General features: G+C 35.4%; 4 protein-coding genes across 5 annotated transcripts in view; 2 read left to right on the forward strand and 2 right to left on the reverse strand.

Annotated features, from left to right (window-relative positions):
• Positions 1 to 155: 155 nt before the first annotated feature.
• Positions 156 to 2,461, forward strand: LOC111419626 (intraflagellar transport protein 81 homolog). The gene is made up of 4 exons (XM_023052461.2): positions 156 to 466; positions 537 to 650; positions 714 to 2,243; positions 2,301 to 2,461. Exons 1-4 carry the CDS (start codon positions 293 to 295, stop codon positions 2,361 to 2,363), a joined length of 1,881 nt encoding a protein of 626 aa, XP_022908229.2. The 5' UTR covers positions 156 to 292; the 3' UTR covers positions 2,364 to 2,461.
• A 4,180-nt stretch (positions 2,462 to 6,641) lies between these two features.
• On the reverse strand, positions 6,642 to 24,434 carry LOC111419636 (histone lysine N-methyltransferase trithorax). The gene is made up of 7 exons (XM_023052473.2): positions 23,969 to 24,434; positions 16,901 to 18,775; positions 12,915 to 13,076; positions 7,841 to 12,861; positions 7,611 to 7,773; positions 7,407 to 7,553; positions 6,642 to 7,238 (listed from the first exon to the last, which is right to left on the reverse strand). Exons 1-7 carry the CDS (start codon positions 24,107 to 24,109, stop codon positions 7,065 to 7,067), a joined length of 7,683 nt encoding a protein of 2,560 aa, XP_022908241.2. The 5' UTR covers positions 24,110 to 24,434; the 3' UTR covers positions 6,642 to 7,064.
• Positions 24,435 to 24,669: 235 nt separating this feature from the next.
• LOC111419448 (elongation factor-like GTPase 1) overlaps positions 24,670 to 27,733 on the forward strand; it is a 69,360-nt gene continuing 66,296 nt past the window's right edge. Inside the window, exons 1-2 of one of the 2 annotated variants that reach the window (XM_023052250.2) lie at positions 24,687 to 24,776; positions 24,839 to 24,903. The gene's annotated coding sequence lies outside the window, so the exon portion shown is untranslated. Of the gene's footprint in view, positions 24,777 to 24,838; positions 24,904 to 27,733 lie in introns of both variants that reach the window. The other variant, XM_023052258.2, reaches the window with a different exon arrangement.
• LOC139431027 (zinc finger BED domain-containing protein 5-like) lies at positions 26,228 to 27,100 on the reverse strand. Its single transcript, XM_071198593.1, has one exon. The coding sequence runs from the start codon at positions 27,098 to 27,100 to the stop codon at positions 26,228 to 26,230; it is 873 nt and encodes a 290-aa protein (XP_071054694.1).

The raw sequence follows: 27,733 nt of genomic DNA on the forward strand, positions 1-27,733 counted from the left end.
TCGTTCTCTTGGAAAGCACGAACAAAAATGATGTTTTCTTGCGCAATTTTAAACGACTCGATTGCGACGCTATTGCGGCATGTCAGAACAGTAATGGCGTCGATTGTCGCACGGATGTCGTTTCTCTTTTTTTTTTTTAATTATTCTTTAGCGCCATCTATGAGGGGATTAATTAAGTGTATAACTTGTATTGTTGGTTGTCTATGCTACGGTGTGTAAAGTTCAAATTGCGTTGCTTGGCAACCGTGTTAAGTACAAACAAAACGTTGTGCCACGGTTTCAATCGCGCAAAATGTCTCAACCGGAGAAGCAAACGATGCAAAAACTCAAGTATTTTATACCGAAGATGTCGCAGCTTCTTAATAAAGAGCTGGACATGATGAAGTTCCATCAGGAGTGCACCTCTGTGTATCCTCGAATGAGTTATGCTATGGAGCTGTTGCACGCACTCAAACCCAACGTCACGGTAAGGAAATTTTCCATTAAAATGGTCGTGATTAAGATTATAATTAAGGTGTGGTTGCTTTTTGATGTAGGGGCCATTCAATGTTGCTGATATCCACATGGACAATTTTGTTCGAGAGCTCACTCGAATCAGATTCATCCCAGAGGTGATGTCGAGGGATGAATTTGTTGCAAACTGGTTGAAGGTAAAACTACAACTCAAATAGCCCCATTTTTGTTACTAACAATTATTTGTTATTTCCACACAGGATATAGATTCAGCTTATGATTTATTTACATGGCTTGTCCTAAACCGTGAAAAAGTAAAAGTAAGATTTTATTTAGCAAACTTCGTCGACTGCGTCTACGTCCCAGATCAATTCCAAGAAGATCCCCTCATCAAAAAAGCCCTGGAAGTCAACAAAGAGTTGATGAACATGTTTTGGTTAATTTACAACAACTACAAAGTCACTGAAAAAGAGTTATCTGAGTGGCAAGAGGTTCAAAACGATTTAAAAACGATGCGAAACGAAGCTAACAACCTCACAAAGCGCATTGAAACTCAAAGCGAGAAATTATTAACAATCCCAAATAACAAAACCCTCACAACCCACGCAAAAATAGTCTCAAATTGTAATTTCCAAAAAAATAAATTAGAAAATGAAATTCAAACAAACTCCGAACAAATTAAACGCATGGAGAGCAAATGGGCCCATTTTAATCGTTTCCAAACCTCTGAGAACCCCCAGTTAGAAACAATAATCCCCAATTTGCGCGAAAATCTTAACACAAGCCAAACTTTATTAAACACAAGCGTAAAAGTTGAAAAAAATAAAGTCGGCGAATTAAACATCACCCTTAAACAAGTTTTAGACGGCCCAACCGACAACGAAAATTTATTCAAAAAACTTCACACCATGCAAGAAGTCGTCCAAAAATTAACCAGCGAAAAAATCTCGCTACATAACGCCGAAGATGATAAATTAAACCCCTTCCGTAAACAAGCCGCAGGAGTTGCTAATCGCAAAGAAACCCTCTCAAAAAATATCAGTTCAATACGCAACAGACACATAGAACTTTCCGCCGAATTAAAAGAAAAAGAAGATTACTTACATAAAACAGTCGGGGGGGAAATTTACCACGGCGAACGTTTAAAACGCTTCATTTCCGAATTACGCGGTAAAAGCGTCGTTTATAAATCAAAACGCGAACAACTCCAATACTGGTTATCCGAATCCGCTTTAATTAATCGCTCAACCGATATCCTCCGCTCGTTCGAATCAACACTTTCAGATGTACAACCCGAGCGAAAAACTCCCCCAAAAAAACCCTCGATTAGCGAGACGAATCAAATTAAATCAATCGACGAAGCTAGATTGTTATCTAAATCGTTAATGTTACAACTAGAAGGGAAACGATCCGGAGCGGCGTTAAATCAAAATCGATTGTTACGATGTAGGGAGGAATTTTATAAAATTCGAGACCAATACGAAAAAGTTAAAGCTAATTTTGATGATGCCACGAAATCCGTTGCGAATCGTGTTGAAACTTTAAAAGAGAACGCGGCGTCTAAAACCGATCAAATTGAAATATTGGAGAATCAATGGAAAACTAATGCCATGATACTCGAAAAGATTGATCAAGTTTACGTTCAATTAGTCGATGAAGTCCTCGAAGCACGCACTTCCGAAGGAATGATTAAACCGACTTATAAGGAACGTTTGGATGAGAAGCTGGAGGAGCTTCAAAAAGATCTGGACGGTTTGAATTGGATTATACACACGAGCGAAACTCGAAGGGTAATGTAATTAATTCACATTTTCGCCTTAATTTGATTGTTTTATTTTTGATTGCAGAATGAAGTCTTGGCCAAAATAAAAGTTTACAAAGCGTTAGAACAAATTTTATCTAAAAAATGATCAATTATTTTTAAATATTTAAGTTTAAATTATTTTTTTTTGTAGTTTATTTGTTTCAATAATGCGTTTATAATATTAATAAATTATGTTCAATGAAACATCTTATTTTAACACTTCCTAGGCAGCATTTTTGTGAGCTTCTTCTTCTACTTACTTCCTCTTATCACTTTTCTTTACTAGATGGTCGGTCTTCATATACAAGACCAATTTAGTCCAATTTATCATTTAATAGTCCCATTGGGACTACTGTTGGATTATTATACCCATTAATTGAGAAGATAAGTTTCTTAGAAACTGGAAACATGAATTAATAGTAAAACTATCGCACCACTAATTGTAATAATTGGTAAGGGAACACTCGTTTGTCAGTGCCAAGTAAAGTAATCTCAAAGATAATCCTGAATCGGATTAAAGACTCCGTGGAAAAGCGTCTGAGGAGCGAGCAAAGAGGATTCCGTAAATACCGAATTTAAAATAGAAAAAGGCCTTTGACTAATTAAATAGAAGAATCTTCTGGAATACTATGAGCGTCAAGTGGTGCATAATAATAGAAAGATGTTCAAAAAATTAATGAGATGAGTTGGTCATACTAGTCATACTTTTGATTGTTTGTCACCCAGTTTTAATTCGCAAATTATACGCGTACAATGAAGCTCCAGAAGCGTGTATGTTACATACAGAAAACAATATGCGAAATTTAATTCTGCTATGTCTAATCCTGGAAGTATCACGAGTGGTGTTCCCCAGGGTTCAAAGCGACTTACCTTCCTTTTTGGGACATGGACAATCTATTTTATATGCCGACGATATTAGCTTGTTAACTAAACACATTTAAGGAACAGAAGCCAGAGCCTTACAAAATTTAATATTCATATCAGCAAAGCATTAAAGTACTCTCAAAGAGAACCCAGAATCAGATTAAAGACTCCGTGGAACAGCATGGAATGGAAGAATCTTCTGGAATACTTTGGAAGAATATGGGGTTCCTCCAAAGATCATCGGTGTTATCAAAGGGATTGTAGTGTGCCATGCACCACAATCCCTTTGAACCACATTTTAGGTTGTTAATGGATAATTTATTTTTTTTAATCTGTTTTTTGTAAATTATATAACAAATCATTTTATTAAAAACAACTTTTCATGGCACACTTTGTGTGGTGCATGGCACACTACAGGGATGTATGAAGACTATGAGTATCAAGTTATAGAGAGAAATTATCGATCTTATCTATATATCTATAGATAGAGTGATGAGAAAGGTTACAGTAGGCAGGGGATGAAAGATAGACTTGACAATCTTGAGTTTGCAGATAACATTTGTCTACTTTCTTGAGCTAAGTTGAGAAAACTGCAAGATGAAGCAAAGCAGCGAAAAAATGAAGGAGATGAGGAACAATTCTGTAGTCGAAGCTAAGTTAGCAGTGAATGGAAGAGACTTGGAACGAATTGAAACATTCGTGTACCTTGGTGCAATTATTGGGAAAGATGGAGATAGTGGATACCCTATCTGGCGAAATAAGAACATTTCAAAAATAACAAAACTTCGCTTGTTCAACAGCACGGTAAAGTCAGTGTGAAACATGGAAGGTCATGTCGAACAAATAAGTGTTCATTAATCAATGCCTACGATACATTATAAACGTGAGGTGATGTCAAGGCGATGGATTGACCACACGCCAAGGGAACTTCATAGAGCAGTGAGATATCAGCGCTTGACTGGAAAAAAATGATTGGAAAACGCCCAAAAGTGACTTACCTTATTTTAAAATATAAAAAGATATCTCAATGAATCAATTTCAAGCTGTATTACGCTTCCACCTTCTTTACAGTTATTAAGTTACTCAGTTTCTTTTGAATATCAGTTCATGTCTTTTGTGAATCTGATTCCTTTTAAATATATAAAAATATGATAGCCACAAAAAGCTTGGTGTCGCTAAAATAATTGCTGTGGCAGGGATGAAACTGATTGCTACCAAAGTTGAAAATTGTTCTCGAATCAAAATTGAAGCCTCCAAGTAACAAAGCAATCCATAAGAAAGTTAAAAACCAATAAATGTCCAGGTACTGATACCATAGTAGCAAAGCTTTCGAGGCAATACAAAATTACATACAAATTTTTCTTAGTTTTAGTATATAATAGATTATCAGTGTATGCAGAAGAAGTTCTTGAATTCTTGGAGGGTCATTAATCTCATTAACATGACTTTAAAAGGCACAAAATCCGCCGTAGTAATACAGGCTCAAAACTTCCAGACCAACAGAGGCGAGTATTTCCTATTCAACCTGGTCCCAGAGGAAGACGGTAGTTGGAGAGTCAGGATTAGCCACGAGCTATATAGCATGATGGAGGACATAGTGCATAAAGGCACAGCGCCTACGATGGCTGGGGTATCTACACAAGATTGAGCGTGGCAGATTCGCTCGAATGGTTGCCGAGGACAGAGGAAGAAAAAGAGGTACAGGAAAATCCCCTAGAAGATGTATAGATGACATAAAGAAAATTGCGAGAAGCAGATGGATTGAGGTGGATCAGGACAGAAAAACATGGAACCATATGAATGGCATATGATGGCGCAACAGAGAGAGAGATTGCGCAAATTGATAAAATTGACAGATCCTACAGTGTCTTATGTGTTTTAAAAATATAAGGTGTTGATTAAAAGATGACGCAAAGTTTATAGCTGATAGTCAGTTAAATCTGATTTTGTTATTTTTTTGAGAGGTTCCAATGATGTACTCAGATCTAAAGGGTGTAATAGGAGGGCATTTTATAAAATTATGTAATTCACAATATGTATATTATTTATGTTAATAAAATTCATTAATAAATTAATGTCATTAAGAGTCAATGCGCTAGATATATTATTTTCGGATCACTTAGCCGTTTCAATTGAATTTAAAGCCCTTAAAATTAATATCGGTGATAAATACAAAACTTTTTGTCCAACACGGTAGATGGGTTGGAGATCTTTTTTGATATTGTTTCTGGGACTGACCTCAGTTTCTTTAATAATATGAAATACTTCTGACAATTTTGCCAAAAGAGTTAGCTGTTTAAATGCCGACCAGCTAAATAATTTCTTTTTAAATATCCCCGGTAAATTAGCAAAAAACATAAGTGGTGGCGAGGATCCTTTATCTTTGTTAATCGAATATGTGGATTACTCTAAATAGGAACATTTCACATTTTATCCTTTCTCACAGGTTGAGGTGCGAAAAAAATTAAAAACTTTTTGACTACTCTGTATAACTACTTGCTGTTTTCCACATGATTTTAAGGTGGCATATATTTTGCCGCTGTTTAAAAAGGGCGATATTAATGATGCCTCCACCTATAAGCCAATTAGTATACTACCTGTATTAAAAATCAATTAGTTAATTTTTTTGAAATTTATAATACTTTTAACAAACAACAATTTGGCTTTAGAAAAGGGTTAGAAAATCAGTAGACTTCTAATTTCCAATATCACATTAAATAGGCATTTTGAAGTAATCTTTGTCAATAATTTGTAAGAATAAGATTTATCAAGCCTTTGAAGATGAGTTTATAATAATGCAAAACCAAAGTAGTTGAAGAAAAAAGTGATTTATTGTGAAAATACAAGATGCAGCACAAAAATTACAATTAGGCAATAATATAAGCACCAAAAAATGTGTGTGTGAGTGAGAAATCGTCTCTATAACTTTTCCGATGTCCACTAAACCTATAAGACACTGTAAGCTGTACTCTCCTTGTATGTACACACTTCCCAAGGCTGTATATCACTCTGTAAGAGCCTAAATGGGGCTCTTACTAGTTTTTTTTTAATATTGATATGTGAATATTGTCAATTTGAAATTAAGTAAAGCTATCATCACAAGACGTCGTCGCGTCGACGTTATTTTAATTTTTTATTATTTTTTTCCCTTTAATTTACATATACAATAATATATATAATCCTTTTCTCTTTTAAATTTTTCTCATATATATATATGTATATATATATTTGTATTTATATATATTTATATATTATAATACAGAATGTACAGCGTAAAATTGTTAAAAAACTCCACCAATCGAAAATGAACACTACGTCACAATGAAAACGTTATTAATATATTATGAACAAAAAGCGGCGTGATCTTTTTTCTTTTCTAAAAGACTGGAAACTATCACAAGAAACGTTTTTCCTTTTAATTATACGTACAAAACGAAAAGTCGCGCTCGGTGACGCGGGCCCTGTCAATGGCACGAAATGCATCGTTTTTCACAGCCAAAATACTTTTAAGAAATGCAAAATACTGACGATTTTTTTTAATTATTTTTTTCCACTACAACCTATCGTTTTATATCAAAAAGAATTCGAAATCCGAACGAGGCCAGCGTTACTTGGCTGCGCTTAAAAAAAAAATAAAATAAACAGCAACTATAAAGTAATAGTACACGACGAATCATAAAACATAACTAATAAGAGTATAGTTATTTTAGGGGTGGGGGAAGGACGTATGTTTTTTTATGTACACTATACATCTTAATGAACTAGTATTACATATTTTTTTGTTTTAATCAAATGACACTGTATAAACAGAGTAAACGTCAGGGTCATTTTTATTTTATATAAAATAGCGATAATAATAAAATATAAAAAAATCCTTCTAGACCATCATCTCTTCAAGATTTTATTTTATTATTATATTGATGTAAACATCTATAGTTAGATGTCAGTTAAGGAACTTGCGGCAACGGCGGGCTCCGCAGGTACAGGGAATTTTATCCTCTTCAAATGGGAACTTGTAGTCATAAGTTAACTCTTCACCGTAACAAATTCTGCGCAACGCGAATATTATTATATGCTTGTGACCGTGAATCTCAACCACTTTTGAATAACAATTTGGCTACAAAAAAAAATAAAATAAAATATTTTTTCATTTAACAATTTTCTTTTAACACATCTTGCGCGGGAAGCGACTAAACTCGTTTTGCGCGGATTTCACATCTTTAGCGGGAAGAGACTAAACTCGTTTTGAAAGTGCCCGCGCAAGATGTGTTAATAAATAACTTACATCACATGAATGATTGATAAAACGAGCTGCGTTACCCTTCATCGTTGCATCAACGACCAAATTATCATCAACACGAAACATGTAACAACCAATTCCTTTAGCATTGTAAGATTTTTCTCGCTTATCGGTTAAAATTGATCGAATCACCTAAAGATAAAATATAATAAAATAATTAAAACAAATAAATTAATTAGATGTAATTACCTCTCCGGCGTATTCAATCACCATTTCTCCTGATTCGAAATCGCGTAAAGAAAATAATCCTCTTCGATGGATGTTTGAGCGGTAAACTCCCACGGATTTTTTAGAAGTAAGCTTCAATTGGCGGAATCTCATCGCCATCGGGAGATTTGTTACAGATCCACGCCTAATAAAAAAGATAATTAATTTCTTAATCTAATTTTGATGAAAAAATTAAAAATATTAATATATACCTCGGTAACAAATCCGTATCTTTGACATAATGTTCCGGTTTTCGATGTTTCGATGCCAACCATCCAAACATATCGGTATGATCTTTTTTCCGCGCATAGGGAACGGTTCTAGCGGCACCAGAAGAGCTACCAATTTCGATGTCGTCGTCGGAATCATCTGTTGATGCTCGCACGTGAAAGGACGGTTTATATTTGGTGCATTTGCTCGCTCCTGGGAGTTGTTCCAGCAAATATCGAAGTCCGTTGGTTTTTAATCCTAATAATTGGAGGTTATTAATCATGTCGAGGGCATTAGCCGGTAGCGGAGACATGTTGTGAGCGGTTCTAGCTGATTGTACGGCATCAAAAACTTTCGACCAAAGCTCGTACAACGAAGTTGACGAATAACGAAAACCGTCTTTTGTTTCGACTGTATACAAAATAGCGGTGCCGTTATTGGTAGTTTTAGACGCTGTTGAAGTTGGTTTTTCAATGATTGATTTTTCTATAATTGGTTTTTCTATGATTACGGGTTTTTCCGCGATTTTTGGTTGTTTTGGTAGGATTATGTTTGATTCGAGAGGTGGTTCAAGTTTTTCGTCGGTTATTTCAAGAAGGGGCATACTCTTGTCTTCGGATTTTGGTGGTTTAATAGTGACTTGTATGGATGGTTGTAGTTCTTTGATGTCATTTGGGACTATGGTGGGGACGTTTTCTTTTTCTAAAATTGTTATTTTGAATGTTGGGTCGGGCTTGTTTGTATCTACGCTGTTCTTAGTGATGTTTAAAGGATCACTAAACGTTTTGGGTACATCAAATTTCGTAATATCTAACGGACTAGAAATATCAATTTTTGCCTCTTGTAATGGGCTGGGTACGATTTCCTTTGGATCCTTTTCAATTGTTTGTATCGATTTAGGATTAACTTGTTGACTAACGGTTTTAAAGATGTCTAATTTTTGAGACATGTTTTTAATATTTACAGTATCTACAAGCTGCGGCATACTTTTCGTTACGCTCGGTTTCGGGGCTAACTTTTGATTTTGAAAGTTTTTAATCTCGAGCTGCTTCTCCTTTTTCGCTTCAATTACATCTTTTAGGACTAAAGGAATTGATTTGATTTTCTCGATTTTTACGGGGGGAGTTAATTTGATTGGATCGACCTTTTCATTTCGCTCGGCTTTTTCGATTTTTGGAACGATTCGATTGTCATCTTTAATAACAATGTTTTCCACTAGCGTTATTTTCGGCTTAAAATTCGCAAGAATGTTTTCTTTGATTATCTCAACAGGTTTCTCCTCGACGATAGGCAATTTCTTTTGTTCCCGCGAAGCGTTTGTTTGCATCGGCAAAACGCGGCTCATAGGTCGCGATTGAGTCGTTGTCGGCGGTTTAGGAGTGGGTGTAACGATGTTCGTTGGAATTCCTTGCTCCGGGACGAAAGGAGCGACGGGGAGTGTGATGCAGTGTTGATTATTAATCTGTGGAATTTGGGGTTTCGGTTGAGGGCGGTGGATATATTGCGAAGCTTGAACATCCGTTCGTTGGGGTTCAATTGTGTATTGTTGCACTTTCGGTTCGATCCGACTTGTTTGGACGTGTTGGGGCACTGAAATTTGATTTTGGGAAATTTGATTTTGAGAAATTTGATTTTGTGAAATTTGATTTTGTGAAATTTGATTTTGTGAAATTTGGTTTTGGGAAATTTGTAGCGGCATTTGAATCGTTGGATTCACCGTTTGTCCGGAATTAACCAATACAAATCCGCCTTGGCCGACATCAATAACCGGTTCTAATTTGCTCGTTTGGAATACTTGGGTTGTTGCGGAATAGCTGCTATTTGTTGTAAGTACGCCGGGCATTGTTGTTGGTAAATATTGTTGTGATTGCATAACGGTGTTATGGACGATCGTTTCGAAGCCGTAATAAACTGGTTGAACCGGTTGCGTGGCCCACACCATAGAGCCGTTTCCGTCTACTATTAATTGGTCTGCGACTACGCGGGGTTGTTGAATAATCATTGTTGGTTGGACTCCATTTACGAGGCTTAAAAAATTATTTTCGGGTTGTATTTGGACGAGGTGTGGTTGAGGCGCGATTGTTGCAACATATTGAACGTTTTGCCCCGATTGTTGTTGGAAAGCATCTACAAACGGGACCATATTCGACGTTGGGAGGTGTTGCACAATAACCGGTGCGGATTGACTCGTTTGCGGCATGATTATCGTACTCCCCGTGGGTAATCGGTTAGTTTTGGCGGCTAAATTTCTTGGTTTAGCTCGCGGCCGAATCGATTTTTGCGCCACAATCGTCGGTTTAATTAACGATTTAAATAATTGGTTTTGGGGCACTGTTACAGTTTGAGCTACAACGGAATTTACGATGTTGGAACATGGCAACATTTTGGCGTCGATTGTGATTTGGTTTTGGGGCGTTATGTTTAATATCGGTGTGGCGACTTCCGGTGTAGTGAACGGAAGCGATTGTATCGTAACCGGCTGTTGGATTTCGACCGGTAAAGAGTTTTGATTTAAGGAAATAGAACCGGATTGATTTATCGTTATGGGAATTGAGTTCGAATCCAAGGAAATTAATCCGTGGTTAAGCGATAAATTTGATTGGTTCATACAAATGGGTTGCTGATTTATGCAAAAGCTTGGTTGGGTTGTTGACATTTGCGTTTGATTAATCGTTATGTTGCTGTTTGTTTGAGAGTGTTCCTCTAAAGTCTCGGTGTTTTGGATTAAGCCGTTTAAAGTAATTCCTTCGTGAGTTATTGTCGGGACATTACTTTTGTGCTCAACAACTTGCTGCTGAAACGTGGGATAAATAACGTTGGCGTTTTCAGGTACAGTGATAACTTCGGATGTCGCTTCCGTGACCACAGTTTGAGTGTTTAAAATGGTCGAATGCACTTCGTTTTGCGTCGTTTGGAACGAACTAAACGATTCGAATGATGTTATAACGTTGGGTTGGGTTGAGTTAATAACGTCTTGCGTTATTATAAGATTTTCGTTATTGTGATGTTCTTCCGAGTCACTTTCGCTGGTTGATAAAGCGTCGCAAGCTTCTAAATGGCGCTTATAACTGGCTCTCGTACGATACGTGCATTGACAACGTTCGCAAGTAACCGGTTCTTCCGAGGATTCGCACGTCCACATGTGTTCCGTTTCGTGAATTGGAGACCCACATTCGCTCCCACTCGAATCGCACGCACCGTCGACTTGTAATAATTGAAAAAACATATTGTCTCTAGGGTTAATTTTTCGCTTCTTAATTGCGGGGGTTAAAGAATTATCTAATTTGCAACTCAACGTTAAGCTGCAAGACCGCTGATGGCTTCGATTTTTATTTCCGAATTGATTAAATACTTCCGATTTGCTTCGTTTTAATTCCCGCGATGTTTTGCTGTCACTATCTTCTTCTGAGAAATCCTTTTTATCGGGGTTGATGATGTTATCGTTAAGATTCATGTCGGATTTGAATTCCATGTTTAAAAGATCATCGTACATCATCATATCTTGTTCGGAAAAACCGTCGAGGAGGTCTTGAGGGAAATCGGCAAAAATTTCGTCGGTTATTTCCGGGGAGAATAAATCTGTCGCTTGTTGTTCTTCTTCGTATTCAGATTCGGCGTTATCTTTGCTCAGATCTTTTTGCCAAGTAACGATTTCTTTAAATTTTTCTTCGACGTCGTTTTTCGACAAAGAATGATCGACGGTGAAATTTTTATCAATGTAAACGCTGTTTACTTGCGAATTTAAGATTGTTGTTGTGATGTTGTAAGGAACTAATTTCCAAGGTTCCATTGTGGACCAAAAGAGTCTAGAACAAACAAAACCTAAGGGTACCAACGCGTCGAAATCATCAGATAGAAGTGGAATAATTTTGCCAAGATTTGTCACCGATAACGATCCAACCATAAAATGTATTTTGTCGGGTTCGCAAAACTTTTTGCGTTTCCGATCGATTTCAACGTAAACTGATCGGCGAATATCAAAATCTGTCGAACAAGTTAATAAGTTTTGCTTGTTTTTGACGTCGTGTGTTGAGCAATACACCGTTTTGTCGTGCAAAAAGTGACAATTTGAATTTAGGGCGCACACAAAATGATAAGTTTCGTGGCAACCTTTTTCGCAACATCCCACGCTGGCACCTTTTTGTTTACACGCGGCACATTTTATAAGACGACCTCTCGATAACGCTCCGTGAATGTTTTGAAGTGAACCGTCGATTTCTTCGTACACTTCAGATGACCACAAGGCACAATTTGCGTGCACCCATTCGTTTTGTCCACAATACAATAAACGTCCTTCGTGATCTGGTAAACCATCTCCAATAATTTTACACAAACCACACGTTCTATTATCTACTTTATCATCTTTATCCTTGTTATCGTACTTATATCTTTTCGGAGTATTGAGAGAGCTTTGTAAAGGTACATTATTCGTTGTAGTTTGAACATTTTCTTCTTTCAACTTATCCGTTGGATTATACCACGGAAAAACCTCTTTTAATACGGAACGATAAATGGTTAATAACTCGGAATCTGCAGCTTCTAAAGCATGTTCCATCCCCGCGTTAAATTCTTGCAACGAAACGTATTCATTCGAGTTTAATTTATTTTTAATATCGACCATCGTCGGCGAAACCGGCGTTTTAGATTCTTGTTTTAGATTATCCTCGTCTTGAGATTCTTTACTCAACTCCTTATTATCGTTTATATCAATATCGTCCTCTCGAAATTGTAATTTACGAACGGCCATCGGCGTTCGCCCGGTTACATTCATTACTTTATACGGACTTAATTTCAACATATTTCTCGCTTGGCGATTTTTGCTGAGAAGACGTAAAACGTGATTAAACGAAGCTTTCAATTCGTTACAAATCGCTTCTTTCCAATATGGCGTCGATTGGTTCGAACAAAGACGACAAAAAAATTCCACCGACTCCGGTAGCAAACTTAAAATTTGGTATTGTTCCTCTGCTAGTGATTCGCAGTTTGCGTGGACCCATTTTTTACATTTTGCACACTCCATCATCTAAGAAACAAAAATTAATAAAAAATATTCGCTACAAAATTAATCCAACTAACGTTTGTTTCGAAATCGTTATCATCATAACATTTCTGACACAAAGGGCAGAAATTTCCTTTATTCCTCAATTTGAAGCAGACGTGACAAAGTGCAATGTTCCCCACAAACTTCTTTATGTTCTCCGTGCCGCAACTTTTACATCTCAAACAATTAGAACACACCTACATCAAAAATAACACACAAATTAATTTTATTTTTAATTATATATAATAAAGATATAGTGAAATTTGTAGAAAGTGATGTACGTGGGGAAGAGGAATACGACTTATTGGTTATTAATGGACTTATTGGATGATGAACGCAGTAAATTTTATTTTTTTACAATTACACTTCATGGTCCGTCCCTTTAGTTTTATTAGTTTTTACATAGAACCAAGTATTTTATCTAATTAAAAACATTGAGACATGATATAGTGTAAGACCGCCTAATTTTACTATTTTATTTATTTTTCTTCTAAACAAATTCTCATTTTGTTTAAAAATCAGAGGATACCTCTGGGGTTAAAGTGATAACGCGTAGACTACTTTTTGACAAAATGCAGAATCAAGTCTTAAAGTTGGCTTATCTTAGTAGTTATATTAAGCATTCATTCTCTTATTTAAAGTCTCAATTTAAGAAAAGGTGGAGAAAAGAATGATAAATATCTACAAGGAATATTCGAAATACCGACGCCGACGGCTAAACCTCATTCTTCTGGTCGTCCAACAAAGGGATTTGCAGAATCAAGTGAGAGATGTCAAAAAAGATGTGATAATGCATGCTGCTCAAACATCCCTCCAAAGTTCTGGTGAGAGAATGCGTCCAATATTTTTAAAGACATTTCTAACTCTCCGCAGACAGCAAAAGCATATCAAAAAGCATAGAAAGCAAGCAAGCAGTGTGAAAAGCAGTTATAATTAAACCCGACAGCCGCTCTGTCAATGTTTGTGGAAGCTGATCTTTCAAGGCAACAGTATGGAATAATAAGAGATAGCAACAAGAGGTTTTATCCGAGCTACACATTGTTGCAGAAAAAAAAAGACTTGCTATCCGGCGAACGATGCGATAATTGACACATGCGCTGAAATTAAATTGCAGGACGTTATAACGTTTGGCTATATATTTTAGATGGCGATTGGAGTGATAGCAACATTTTCCAAAGTTGCTTTGTTCTTCGCCACGGTATTGTTGTCCAATAAGGATCAAATTTGTCAAAGAAATAGTGGATATCATTCAGTTTGAAATATCTATTAAGGCATTGCAAACTTCGTACAAGGAGAAATACTGTTATATACAAAGCACATCATGACTCCGACTATAGTTTTTTTGATTTTTCCGCAAAGAAAAAATTCGTTTTTCTTTTCGCCATTGTACATTGGCTGAGATATGGAGTTTTAAAGAGCATGGTGAAATTTGCAAAAAAACCAGCGGGGAACTCTGACTTTATTTCTACACAACTGGACTGCCATCGCCCCGCTTTAGCACTTTGCATCAATTGTTCTTCCTTGCGTCCCCTTCGTGAAAATTGCTTGCATAAATATCTCTTCCATAAGGCCGACTATGGGGGATTGATTGGGATGGTGCCATTGGCGTCTTATCAGGTGATATGTTTTTCTCAATTATCCGTGGTGGTTATATCATGGTATTCGCTGTCTATTATCAAAGCCATTAAAGAAAAGCTAAAATATCATAAAAAGTGGAAGTCCACAGGTTGCGATAACTATTATGAAACGTTTCGCTTGCTTAGAGCTCGCACTAAAACATTAATTACAGCCGATTATAGGACTTTTCTTGACGTCACACAGTCTAATATGTTGGTCTTATACTAAGTCTAAAAAAAGGGTAATAATATGAGCATTCCCAGTAGAATGACTTATCGCGAACGAACGGTGGATGGTGGGTAGGATGTCTGTGACCTATTCGCTGATTATTTTGGTTCTGTTTTTGTTAATGGCTCTCTGGACCGCGAGCTATTACTTGTGAACCCCAATGCCGGCTTGTTCTTTCGTGAGTGCGCTTTGGAGCTCACCGAACCGTTATTATATATCTTCAAAACTTCTCTCTATACTGTCACTTTCCCTTCTGAATGGAAGAAAGCCCTAATACTCCCTATACATAAAAGTGGCGAAAGTGATTTAGTTTGCAACGTAGTCTTTGAACGTCTTGTTTACGATTTTATTATGTATAGTGTTAAAGCATCTATAATCCCTGAACAGCATGGCTTCTACCGAGGCAGGTCAGTGGAATCTAATCTAATCTCTTATTCCAACTTTTTACTAAGCTCTCTTGATAACAATTGCCAGGTAGATGCCATATACACCGATTCTAGTAAGGCGTTTGATAGAATTGATCATGGGATCCTTTTAACTAAACTTACTAATTTTGACATTCCAACTAGTTAAATTTTCCTGGATTTCGTCTTACATCCCCGAAAGATCGCAGGCTGTTAGCATAAGTAATTACCGCTCTGCATTTAGAGATATTTCTTCTGGCGTCGTTCAAGGTAGTGATTCATGCATGCTTTCACCATTCAAATTTTCTCCTTTACGCCGATGATAGCAATGTGATTGTGCCACTTCAAAGACGACTGTGCAAAACTGCAAGACGATTTAAACAGGTTACATGAATATTGTTTAAGAAATAACTTGTTCTTAAACCTTGATAAATGCAGTAAAATTACATTTACTCGCAAACGTTAACCTGTCGTCTTTGATTACTCCCTTGACTCAACTATTCTTAAACAATCCGAATGCGTGAGAGACCTTCGAGTTATTTTTGACTCTAAACTCTCTTTTTCGGCTCATATTGACTATATTGTTAACAAGGCTTCCCGCATGCTCGGATTTATATGTCGCATATACTGTCCTTTTTCTGATCTGTCCTGTATTCGTTCACTATATTTTGCCTTTGTTTCCTATGTCATTAATTACGCATCTGGCGTTTGGAACCCTCAATATCATACCTACATCGACCGCTTGGAACAAGTCCAGAAGCGTTTTGCTCGGTATTTAATTTTGCTTACCGTATTGTCATTATGCGCAGCGATGCACAGTTTTTGGTCCCATACCGCTCTCTTCCAAACGCTGTATTAATGACTTAACCCTACTTCATAAAGTGTTCAATGGCCTTATTGACTGCTCTGCTATTTTGTCTTAGTTAAAATTTAAAATTCCTGTTCGACCATCTCGCGACTTGTCTTTATTGTCGGTGATGGAGTTATCCATGTATTAACTTCTAACTTGCATTTATAATTAGAAGTTAATACATGGTTTTTATTTTATTTTCCACTCCTTATGTACACGTTTAATCGCTATTGCTCTGGTCTCGATATGTGCAACACCTCTACGGCGACATTCAAGAAAAACATTCGCCATTTGCACTGTCAGTAGCATTGCGTGGGTTGTCAGCCAGCTGAGCGAGTCGTTGATATTGATATTATTATTAATAATTTTACTTTTTCTTAAATTATGAGCATGAAAATTGGTACATTATCATTTTTTAAGACGATAAATAGTAAATTGGTATTAGTTTTGATCTATCTTTCTTCGCTGCCTACCCTAAAAAAACTGTCTTAAAGCAGTCATATCTTTTTTATCGTTAAAATTTTTATAACTCAGACAACCTGAAATTGTTTCTGAGACATTTTTACATAAATTTGATTAACTACCAATCTTTTCTAAAGTTCTCCGTTTCCAAGATAGTCACTGTTTAGACAATCAACTCAATATTGTTGTAATCAAATTTTGTTTGTTTTTGTTACTTTGAAATAATACATTTTTTGTTCTAACATAGAAATGCATCATGTCATTTAGTTACAATATGTACATATGCCAGTTAATGCGCTAAAAAACATTAAATAACATTAAGACCAATAATAGAATAAGTGCAATAGAATTGAGTACTGGCGAAAGTACTGCAAAAAGACAAGGAGAGATAAGACCCAAGAGAATATGGAGAGATGATATGGAATTCTAGAGGATTGACATAACTAAAAACCGTACTTACCGTTGGTCTATCATCTCGTTTCCACATGGAATTAAAACAATTGGGATGATACGCTTTGTGACACTTAAGACAGTTGATTTTTTGGCGATCGGCGAGTCCGCAAGCATGACAAGTGGTGCATCGCGGGCAAAGCCAATCGTGTTTTCCATCGACGGGGAAATTAGCCGGAACTTGTTCAAGACAGTACGGATGATAAGGCTCGCAGCAAATGAGGCAATGCAGCAACGTTTCTTGTCCGGCGCTACCGCATAAGAAACAAATCGCTCGCATTGGAAACATTTCCGAAGCCATTAATCCGAAACCGTTGCGACAAATCTCGTCTGGATCGTAGTTTTCCCAAAAATCGATTGCTATGGTGTTACGACGGCATATTAAATTCTTTTTAATGTACGACACCGGTTTAACTTCGGGGGCTACATTATTATTGTTTGAAGTAGTAATGAAAGTTTTATTATTTCGAACTTTTGCTAAATCGGATTTCATATCGTTTTTGCTTCGTATAGAACCAGAAGATTGCGATGTATCGTCGCTGTCTTCTCTGAACAAAGTTTTCGGTTCCCGTTCGATTTTTTTGGTATCGGGTTTTTCGTCGAGTTCTGTTTTCTTTGTATCAAGAGGAAATGTTGCAATGGGGTGCCCTAAGACAATAGAAGCACTCCGGCAGACGTGTTTGACGCGCGGTCCTTTCAGATCGATTTTTTGACGTTTGATTTCGGGTTGAGTTGGTATTGTGGGCGGTTTTGTGGTATCTCTTTTAAGAGCGCTTTGCCTAATTGGTCGTCTCCGAACGGCGAGGTCTTCCTCGTCGTCTTTGTTTGCAACGATTGAGATTTTATCCACTGCTGATGTAGACTGTACGTCTGCGGAGTTTGTGGACGAAGATTGCCATGAGAAAGAGTTTGTAAATAAAATATCGTACGTTTGCATATTTTTCGGCAAGAGTTGTGCTAAACTGTTGCGTAAACCGGCTGGCATTTGGAAGGATTTCAGGCACATTTTTAACCAACAAGCGGGACAACGTGCGCGATACGCGCACCTGAATAATTTCCATTGTTGGCTACGTACTATAGGCGGCACATGGCACATTCCTTGTCCGTTATGACAAACTAATATCGAACTGTTTGTTGAATTTAAATTATTCTGCCGTTTAATCATTTTTGAAATGAATTTTCGACATGATTCACAACTGTATATATTAAATTTCCGAGCTTGCTTAACAAATCTATAAAACCGTACGGCGCCACATACACCACACGTAACCGTTCCTGGTGGACTGCTTAAACTATTCGTAGAATTGCACGAAAATGGACCTTCCATCGACATATTTTCCGTATGTAATTGTAACCGCGCCTGTCGCAACACAACCTTTCCCTTCGCATTTTGCTTCGCGGGGAGGACTTCGTTCTCTTTCGCCTCTTCTTCGTTATCCTCAATATCGTTCTCTTCTTTTTCCCCTTCGCCAACATCTTCCTCGCGTACTCGCAGACGTTTATTAACACGTTTTTTAAACGCGCGCGCCTCGTTTGACTCCACATTTATAAATCGTTTATTCGGTTTAATCACACGCGAGGAGTGCACGCTTCGGCTTGGCAAAACAAATTTACCAACCGTTCCAAAAGTACTCGTCTCCGACAGTTTCGTCTTCGACACTTTACCGCGTATCGATGAAAAACCGCACATATTTCGACGATTTGTAACGGCGCTCCGCGTTCTTCGCGATACTTGCCCCGACAGTTTTCCTTGGAGCATTCCATTTCGTTTCAGCGCAGCAGCTCGTTTCTTTAATAACTTTGCACGTTTTCGCCGAGGTATTGATTCATCTTCTTCAATTTCCCTTTGATCATCAGTACTCAATTCAGGTTGTTGAATCACTTCCTATATTATAAACATAAATGCATATGGATGAATGAAATTTTTGAGGCTAATTCTTATATATACAACATAGTGTGTTAATTAATTATCGTACCCGACGTCATCATTGCAGATATGCAACCAATATCACAGTGTGGGTATTGTAATACGCAAATCGCGCATTATGTTGCATACTTGCATGACGTTGGGTAGGATTATTAATTAACACAGTGTATTTTAGCTGTAAGATATCTTGATTATTATTGGAGATATGACAAAATATTATAGAAGGAGAGTTGCATTATTCTAAAAAACAATTAAACTTCAAATGTTTTTCTCGATATTGACGTATCTGAGAGCATAACTGAAAGAGAACAATATTGTTAAACAAAAAATTTGTTACAACTTTTGTTCTAAAAGTTTTTTTGTCGGAATCCAGAGTGTTTTATTATGATATTAATTTTGGCCATTTTAAATGTTATATTAATATAACAAAGCTTAATTTTTTACCTTTGTTTACTTTGTAGACGTCGACCGCCTTACGTATTGCTCGTGATATAAGAAATAATCTCGGCCGACTTCGAAGACGTCGGCCGCCCCAAGTACCATGAACAATACTTACAGCGGCCGATGTCTTTGATGTCGACCGAATTCTGTTTCGAATTCCGACCATTAATAACTTGTAAAACTACGAATTCAGCAAATTTTCATATTTTGCTCTATATTTACGCATCTGAGAGCAAAAGTGAAAAGTGTTATTTTGCTCTCAAATGCAGAAAAAGACGACTTTGTCATTTTGACAAAGAATTTTGATTCTTTAAGGTATGTGCCGATATATTATCTGGGGTTCAATGTGATGAAGATGATTCAGACTTCCTAACTACCAGAAAAGGAACAGAATTATTATATTACTGTAAATTCGTTTGTGGAAAATTCTGGTGTTAAAGTGTTCCCAAGAATTGTAGAAAATATTTCAGAAGTGGCGGATTTGTTCATAGGTGAAGATTTTTTTTAATTATTAGTAACAGAGACAAATAGATACTATATGCAAAATATGCATAAATATAAATGTGTAAAAAAGACGGAAAAGTGACAAGATTTCAATATAACCTTTCAATATATTAATAGGACAAGCCAGGAAAAAATATTTTGAACGATTACTGGACTACTGATCCGTACATGGAAACACCAATTTATGATAAAATCATGAGCAGAAATAGATTTAGGCAAATACTACAATTACTACATTTTTGTGATAATAATGCAATGTCTGAGGGTGCAAATCGACTTTTCAAAGTAGAATCAATAATACAATATTTTACCAATACTAACACCTTGCTTGTAATCCAATTATAAGAAAAAGTGTCAAATGGACAAAGAAGGTTTTTATGTTTATGTTAAATTGTGCTCTCTCCAATTCATTTGTCGTATTCAAGGTCCTAAATCCAGAAAAGAAAAGAAAATTTTCGTCTTTTTTCAAACAAGTTGCAAAGATTGGATTGAAAATGAATATGTTCTGGAAATGCAACTAAGAGAGTCTTTCGCGAAGATGCACCAATGAGGCTTTCAGCAAATATGAGACAACATAGGGTTGTGAAAAGAAGAGAAATCTGTTTTATATGCTCATATTGTGGAATTTCTTTATGTATTTTTATGGGATTAAGTGAATAAATAATTAGTATTCATTTGTATTTTTTTTCTATTTTTTAACACTATGCAGATCGATATTTCCTACATAATGGACTTGGACCATAGATTTGAAAAGAAACAACCTAAGCAACTTTTTGGCCATTTTGAGTTATTTAGGCAATACATCTTACTGTGTATTAGTGGTTGGCAAAACATTTTCCACCTCATCACCAAAAGGCCCATCAACGCCCGCTGGCCAAAGACACACCTCGAGGACCTGAAGGTGACTGCGCCAGTAGGATACATCTTACTGTGTCTTAATCGACCATTCCATGTTGTTTTTGCTGAAAACATAGCTGAAAGAACTTATGTTCTGATAACTGTTACCGAATTACAACCATGTCGCCACAGCTGTTTACTGCTGAAACAACAAAATTCGCCGACTTAGGTTGTTTCTGTTACAAATGATGGTCTGGCGTGCCATACCATGCTCAAACTTAACCTCAAAATAAGTTGCTGCTACAGTGTGTCAAACTTAATTATTAATCATTATTATGAAAAGCAATAAAGCAAGTTACTATAGAAGCTGCATAAAAAGAAGACGCTATAGAGCCTGCACAAAAGCGTCGCAAAGGTTTTAGAAATTTTATAAGGAATGCTCGTGTCTCCGGAATTGAATACATTAATTACAAGAAGTATGAGTTATTTCTTAAAAAATTTCTAGGCACAAAACGAAATACGGTTACTACATTAAGTTCTTTCATGACAATTTTAATTTGCATTTTGACTATCCCCAAGAATGTAAAGAACGACGAGATATTTGATTACATGTAGAAGCTACAACCGCCACAGATCTTTTTTACCTATCTCAATTAAGTGTGTGTTCTGCATTCACGACTTAAAGACAAACAAATCCTTTTTTTTTATATTTACCATGAGGGTGTAGCTGCAAAAGGCCCTAATAAAGTCACTACATTCATAATGGAGTATATAGAAAAGTATGTTTCTTTTGATGTACAAGAACTCCAATTGTTTTCTGATAATTATCCAGGGCAAAACAAGAATCACTACATAATAAGAGGCCTTGCCTTAACTGAAAGTTTGAAGGTTTTGAACCTTGAAGGTTTCAAAAGGTGCAGAAGTGTTACCCCTTGCCAATGATTAAGAAAAGCTTATGGAAAGTTGACCGAGTCCATACATTCACTGAACTTATTATAACTTCTAGTGCCAAAGACGCTTTTACTGTAAAGGAAGTTGCAACAGAAGACGTCATAGATTATAAAAACTGGTGGCCAAAATACTACAAGGCTGAAAAATATTCTAGAAACGAAAGAATTCCATTTTCAGTGTCAAAAATCTGTTTCTAAAAACAGATCTTTATTCTAAAAGGTAACAGTTTCTATATTTAGACATCCGAGAGCAAAAGTGAAAGAGGGCTATTTTGATATGAAATGATATTGAAAATATGAAAATTAGATGACTGCTTAGTTTTCCATAATGATCCATAATTATAATAACTGGGGGCCAAAATACTACAAGGCTACATGTGCTTCTGATGAAACTGAAAAACATTCTAGAAATGAAAGAATTCCATTTTCAGTGTCAAAATTTCACGACTGTCTTCATGAAGCAACAAATTTGTTTCTAAAAACAGATCTTTTTTCTAAAAGATAACAGTTTCTATATATAGGTATCCAAGAGCAAAAGTGAAAGAGGGCTATTTTGCTCTCAAATGCATAAATATCAAGAAGTGTATGAAAATATAAAAATTAGATGAATGCTTAGTTTTCCATGAAGATCCATGACTATAATAAGTGGTGGCCAAAATACTACAAGGCTACATGTGCTTCTGATAAAACTGAAAAACATTCTAGAAATGAAAGAATTCCATTTTCAGTGTCAAAATTGCACCACTTTCTTCATGAAGCAACAAATCTGTTTCTAAAAACAGATCTTTTTTCTAAAAGGTAACAGTTTCTATATGTAGGCATCTGAGAGCAAAAGTGAAAGAGGGCTATTTTGCTCTCAAATGCATAAATATAAAAGTGTATGAAAATTAGATGAATGGTTAGTTTTCCATGATGATCCATGATTATAATAACTGGTGGCCAAAATACCACAAGGCTACGTGTGCTTCTGATTAAACTGAAAAACATTCTAGAAATGAAAGAATTCCATTTTCAGTGTCAAAATTTCGCCACTTTCTTCATGAAGCAAGAAATCTGTTTCTAAAAACAGATCTTTTTTCTAAAAGGTAACAGTTTCTATATTTAGGCATCTGAGAGCAAAAGAGAAAGAGGGCTATTTTGCTCTCAAATGCATGAATATCAAGAAGTGTATGAAAATTAGATGAATGCTTAGTTTTCCATGATGATCCATGATTATAATAACTGATGGCCAAAATACTACAAGGCTATATGTGCTTCAATGAAACTGAAAAGCATTCTAGAAATGAAGAATTCCATTTTCAGTGTCAAAATTTCACCACTTTGTTTATGAAGTAACAAATCTGTTTCTAAAAACAGATCTTTTTCCTAAAAGGTAACAGTTTCTATAATTAGGCATCCGAGAGCAAAACTGAAAGAGGACTATTTTGCTCTCAAATGCATAAATATCAAAAAGTGTAGGAAAATATGAAAATATGAAATACTACAAGGCTACATGAGCTTCTGATAAAACTGAAAAACATTCTAGAAATGAAATAATTCCATTTTCACTGTCAAAATTTCACCACTTTCTTCATGAAGCAACAAATCTGTTTCTAAAAACAGATCATTTTTCTAAAAGGTAACAGTTTCTCTATGTAGGCATCTGAGAGCAAAAGTTAAAGAGATTTTGCTCTCAAATTCATAAATATTAAAAAGTGTATGAAAATTAGATGAATGCTTAGTTTTCCATGATGATCCATGATTATAATAACTGGTGGCCAAAATACTACAAGGCTATATGTGCTTCAATGAAACTGAAAAACATTCTAGAAATGAAGAATTCCATTTTCAGTGTCAAAATTTCACCACTTTGTTTATGAAGCAACAAATCTGTTTCTAAAAGGTAACAGTTTCTATATTTAGGTATCTGAGAGCAAAAGTGAAAGAGATTTTGCTCTCAAATGCATAAATATCAAAAAATATATGAAAATTAAATGAATGCATAGTTTACCATGATCTTAATAGTAACACTCAGTATTCTGAGCATAAAATAAATATGCTAATAATTGGGCATGTTCCATTTAAAATTATTAAAATGGCTGTGTCTAACATATTTGATGCTCACTTGCTTTTGTGATGCAGCAGATAATAGAATATTAAGTGTGGAATAATTTTCCTTCGATAACATTTTGTCATATCTCCAGATATCTGTTGTAAGAACTAAAATCAAACACAAGCTAAAAAGAGTAAAACAACGATATTAAGTAAATGATTAAAGTTTATAAGATCTTTAAAGTAAAAAAATTTAGGGGCTTTACGCCAATAGTATTTAGCTATTTTGAGAAGTATATAAAAGTGAGAAGTTTTGTTGGATACTTATCGTGGTCGCTGTTTGTTGTAATAAAGGTTTAGAATGACGGTATTAATGTACAATGTTTACCTTTTCCGATTCATTCGTATCAACTGTCACAACATTGTTACTATCACCAACTGTTGTTGTCTGAAGCGGTGTGCACAGTACGTTTATGCGGGTTCTATTGACATGTTTCGATGGTTTACCCGGAAATTTTGACCGTCCCATTTTTCAGAACACGCGGATCAGTCACATTTTACAATAATCCGGTGCGATTTTTATCGTAACCACATTCAACAATACATTCTTCGCTGTTGTATACAGCCATACGCTTTTAATGGAATGCGCAGCTTTAGCTCGGCCGGTACTTCAGTTACCGTTCAACAACAATATTTTATCCTAACGCGGGATCTTCACAGCTGTTTACATACTTAATTAACTATTATCTGCGTTATTTGCTTTAATGAAAACTAAACGTCCGCTTTTATTTTCGCTTTAAAATCGCCGCGAAATCATCACTTATTATTTCGGTACAAAAATAACTACAAAAAGCTATTAATAAATCCGATCAATTATTAATTTACTATTCCGCTTTTACTTTTTTTTTTGGTAAACCAAACAATGTCTTATTTCTTGTTTATTTTCAAATAGAGATTAGATAATTGTTAATCAAAAACTAAAATAAATTGTTTACATTCATGTAAAATAATACGCTAATTCGACTATCAAATTCCTATTATATCACCGCCTACTTTAGCTAGCGAAACATAGATGGCGCAATTTAAAATAGTCAAATCAAACTGTCAAAAAATTCTAACCTACAAAAGTGTGGTGTTTATAATTTTTTTATAATTTAAGTTGTTATTTCAGTATATATTTAACCGTTTTAACTTAAGTAAGACTTTTTATGTTATATACACTTATATAGACAATTTAATAATTCATAAATCGAAAAAGTTTCAGATAAAACTTTCATTATATGAAGGGGGCATTTTAGAAGCGCCACCAATCTCGTTCATTAAGTAAGTTTCTTCAAAAGAATACTTCTCCATGATAATAAATAACTTTTATATGAAATTAAGGGGCTATTAAAGTTGAAAGAGTATTGGAAGACATGGAGTAGGATCAAGCGAAATATAAAGGACTAAACAGAAAATCTCTGATGTGTACTTCCTTTATTATTAATGCTAAATAATCGCTTAGTTCTGATCCCCATAACTTTTAAGGCAGAGTTATATAAGACAACCTCTCAACTTCCTGGAAAAATTTTGTGTGATAAGTCCACCTACATTAATCTTTATAAAATAGTTAATGCTTTTGCAGATCAATTCTTTAGAGCAGTGGTATTCAAACATTTTGGCTGCATGACCCCAAATGGTACACAGAGGTGACATGCCGACCCAAACTTAAAATAATAATTTAATTCTAGTTGTTCCAAAAATTGGGAGAGGTATTATTATATCAAGAAGATGTTAATTTGTTTTTATTTTTTTTTTGTTTCATACATAGCAAATATATTATGTTAAAACAAGTACCTACAATAAACAGAATATCAACTCTGCAGTTAACAAATATTAGGTTCAAAATCAACATTAACGATTTGTAACTATTAAAATTATAATATGGCGTACACGTAGGAACTTCATCAAAAATCAACACAAAAGAAAAATATTTAATGAGATCTGTGAGCCTGTTTCTTATTTACAAGTGCTGATATATCTGGCTCTATTTTGCTCAATTTGAGTCTTAAAGCTGGCTCTATTGCTATTTTGTTTCGGTATTTCGATTTTAGGTAGAGAAATTGGGAAAATCCCAACTCGCACATATAAGATGACGCAAATGGTAATAATACCTTCAGAGCTTCATCAGACAGTTCTGGATATTCATTTCGAACTTTAAGCCAAAAATTGCTCAATTTAAGTTCTTTGAAAATTAATTTTAATTCTCCATCAGATAATAACTCAATTAGTTTTTCACTATAATGAAATGACATATTTTTGGGTAATTTACATTGAAAGGGATTTCGAATCCAGTCAAAGTTAGAAAAATCTTCCGGAAAATAAGTACTAAATTGACATTTTAAATCTGTCAAGTGAAGATGTTATATCTTTAACAATCGATTGAATAACTTTGAACTTGTTTTCTATAACAAAACATTCTAATGTTGGAAATGCTGCAAAATTATTCTCCTTGCAGTATGAGCACCACAAATCTATTTTTTTTGTAAAGGCTTTAATTTTATCATTGGCCACTAATATATTTAATTGTTCACCTTGAAGACTTAAATTCAACACGTTTAATTTGAGAAAAATGTCACTTAAGTAAGCTAACCTACATAGCCATTCTTCATCGGTTAAAAAGTTTGTAAATTTTTTGTCTATCATTATCATTTAAAAACACAAACACTTCTTCTTTAAGTTCAAATAGTCTCGTTAGAACCCTACCCCTCAAAAGCCAACGAACCTCTGTATGTAAAAGAAGATGCTGATGCTCACTACCCATTTCTTTGCATATGTGCGCAAAAATCCTTGAATTCAGAGGACACGCCTTTATAAAATTTATTATTTTAACTCCAGTATCTAAGACAGACATTAAGTTCGGTGGCATGTTTTTCGATACAACCGCTTCTCTATGAATCATACAGTGAACCCATGTTACATTGGGTGAAACTTCTTTGATTCGGGCTAGAAGTTCGCTGTGTTTTCCAACCATGGCACGAGCTCCATCACTGCACACACCCACACAATTTTCCCAAGAAATATTGTTTCCCGTGATGTAAGAGTTTACCGATTTAAAAATTTCTTCACCCGTAGTTCTTTGTAGTTCCTTGCAAAAAAGAAAGTCGTCAACTACTTCATTTTTGTATTCATATTTTGCCAAACAAATTAGTTGTGCAACATTTTGGCAATCCGTAGATTCATCCAATTGAAGACTAAAAAATTTACTTTTTCGAATTCTCATTATAATTTCGTTTTCCACATTTTCTGCCATTTCAAATATTCTGCGGCTAACTGTTGTATCCGAGAGTGGTATTTGAGATATTTGTTGCATTTCCTTTTCGCCAAACATAATGGCTGCTATATCTTGGGCTGCTGGAGCAATTAAGTCTTCAGCAATTGTGTACGGTTTGCCAGATTTTGCTATACGATAGCTCATTATTTCATCCACCTTGCGACCCCGAAAAAACTTTTCTCGACCCCATTGTGGGTCGCGACCCATAGTTTGAATAGCACTGCTTTAGAGTATATACTGGTGTCTACAACATGGTTGATGTACAGGTTGGGCAAATTATTATAGGATACCTTAGAAAGTATAAAAAATACGAAAAAAGTAGATGCCATATCCTGTTCTTTTGTTTTTAAGTTGTAGCCAAAAAGTCAATTTTTTGTGATTTCAAAAAATGCTCATATTTTGTTTATTTTTGAAATTAGAGAAATATTGCCATATCTATTAAGTAGGATATATTGCCATTGAACAATTTTAAACATACTTGATACAATACACAAAGTTGTATTGTTTTAAATACAAACTATAGTTTATTAATTAGTTAATTATTAATCTTTAATACCTAATAATAATAACAATATTATTAATTGATACAAAATCGCCACACTAGCATAGTACAAGTCAACAAAAAAAGGTATTCAAAAGAAAGATATATACAGTGTGTCCCAGGATAGATGTTACAATAGGTATAATGACCTAAAAATTTTTGAATTTTATTTTAAGGGTGGGGAATTAAGCTCTGCTTGGTGTGGAGAGAATTTTAAGTATATTTTCATGTTTTGAAAATCAAGTCTGGCTTGACAGTGAAGCGAAAACTATTGTTAGTTCAGGTAAAGTAAGCTTTCA

Source organism: Onthophagus taurus, chromosome 8 (genome assembly GCF_036711975.1).
Source record: "Onthophagus taurus isolate NC chromosome 8, IU_Otau_3.0, whole genome shotgun sequence".
NCBI classification, from domain to species: domain Eukaryota; kingdom Metazoa; phylum Arthropoda; class Insecta; order Coleoptera; family Scarabaeidae; genus Onthophagus; species Onthophagus taurus.

What these genes read in the sequence shown, in the direction of transcription:
- LOC139431027 (XM_071198593.1), bottom strand. Translation starts at nt 27,100, where the DNA reads ATGGGTCGCGACCCACAATGGGGTCGAGAAAAGTTTTTTCGGGGTCGC.
- LOC111419626 (XM_023052461.2), top strand. Translation starts at nt 293, where the DNA reads ATGTCTCAACCGGAGAAGCAAACGATGCAAAAACTCAAGTATTTTATA. An exon ending in CACTCAAACCCAACGTCACG is followed by an intron (nt 467 to 536) that starts GTAAGGAAATTT and finishes TTTTTGATGTAG; the next exon opens with GGGCCATTCAATGTTGCTGA. An exon ending in TTGTTGCAAACTGGTTGAAG is followed by an intron (nt 651 to 713) that starts GTAAAACTACAA and finishes ATTTCCACACAG; the next exon opens with GATATAGATTCAGCTTATGA.
- LOC111419636 (XM_023052473.2), bottom strand. Translation starts at nt 24,109, where the DNA reads ATGGGACGGTCAAAATTTCCGGGTAAACCATCGAAACATGTCAATAGA. An exon ending in AACGAGATGATAGACCAACG is followed by an intron (nt 13,077 to 16,900) that starts GTAAGTACGGTT and finishes TTTTTGATGTAG; the next exon opens with GTGTGTTCTAATTGTTTGAG. An exon ending in TTATCAATCATTCATGTGAT is followed by an intron (nt 7,239 to 7,406) that starts GTAAGTTATTTA and finishes TTTTTTTTGTAG; the next exon opens with CCAAATTGTTATTCAAAAGT.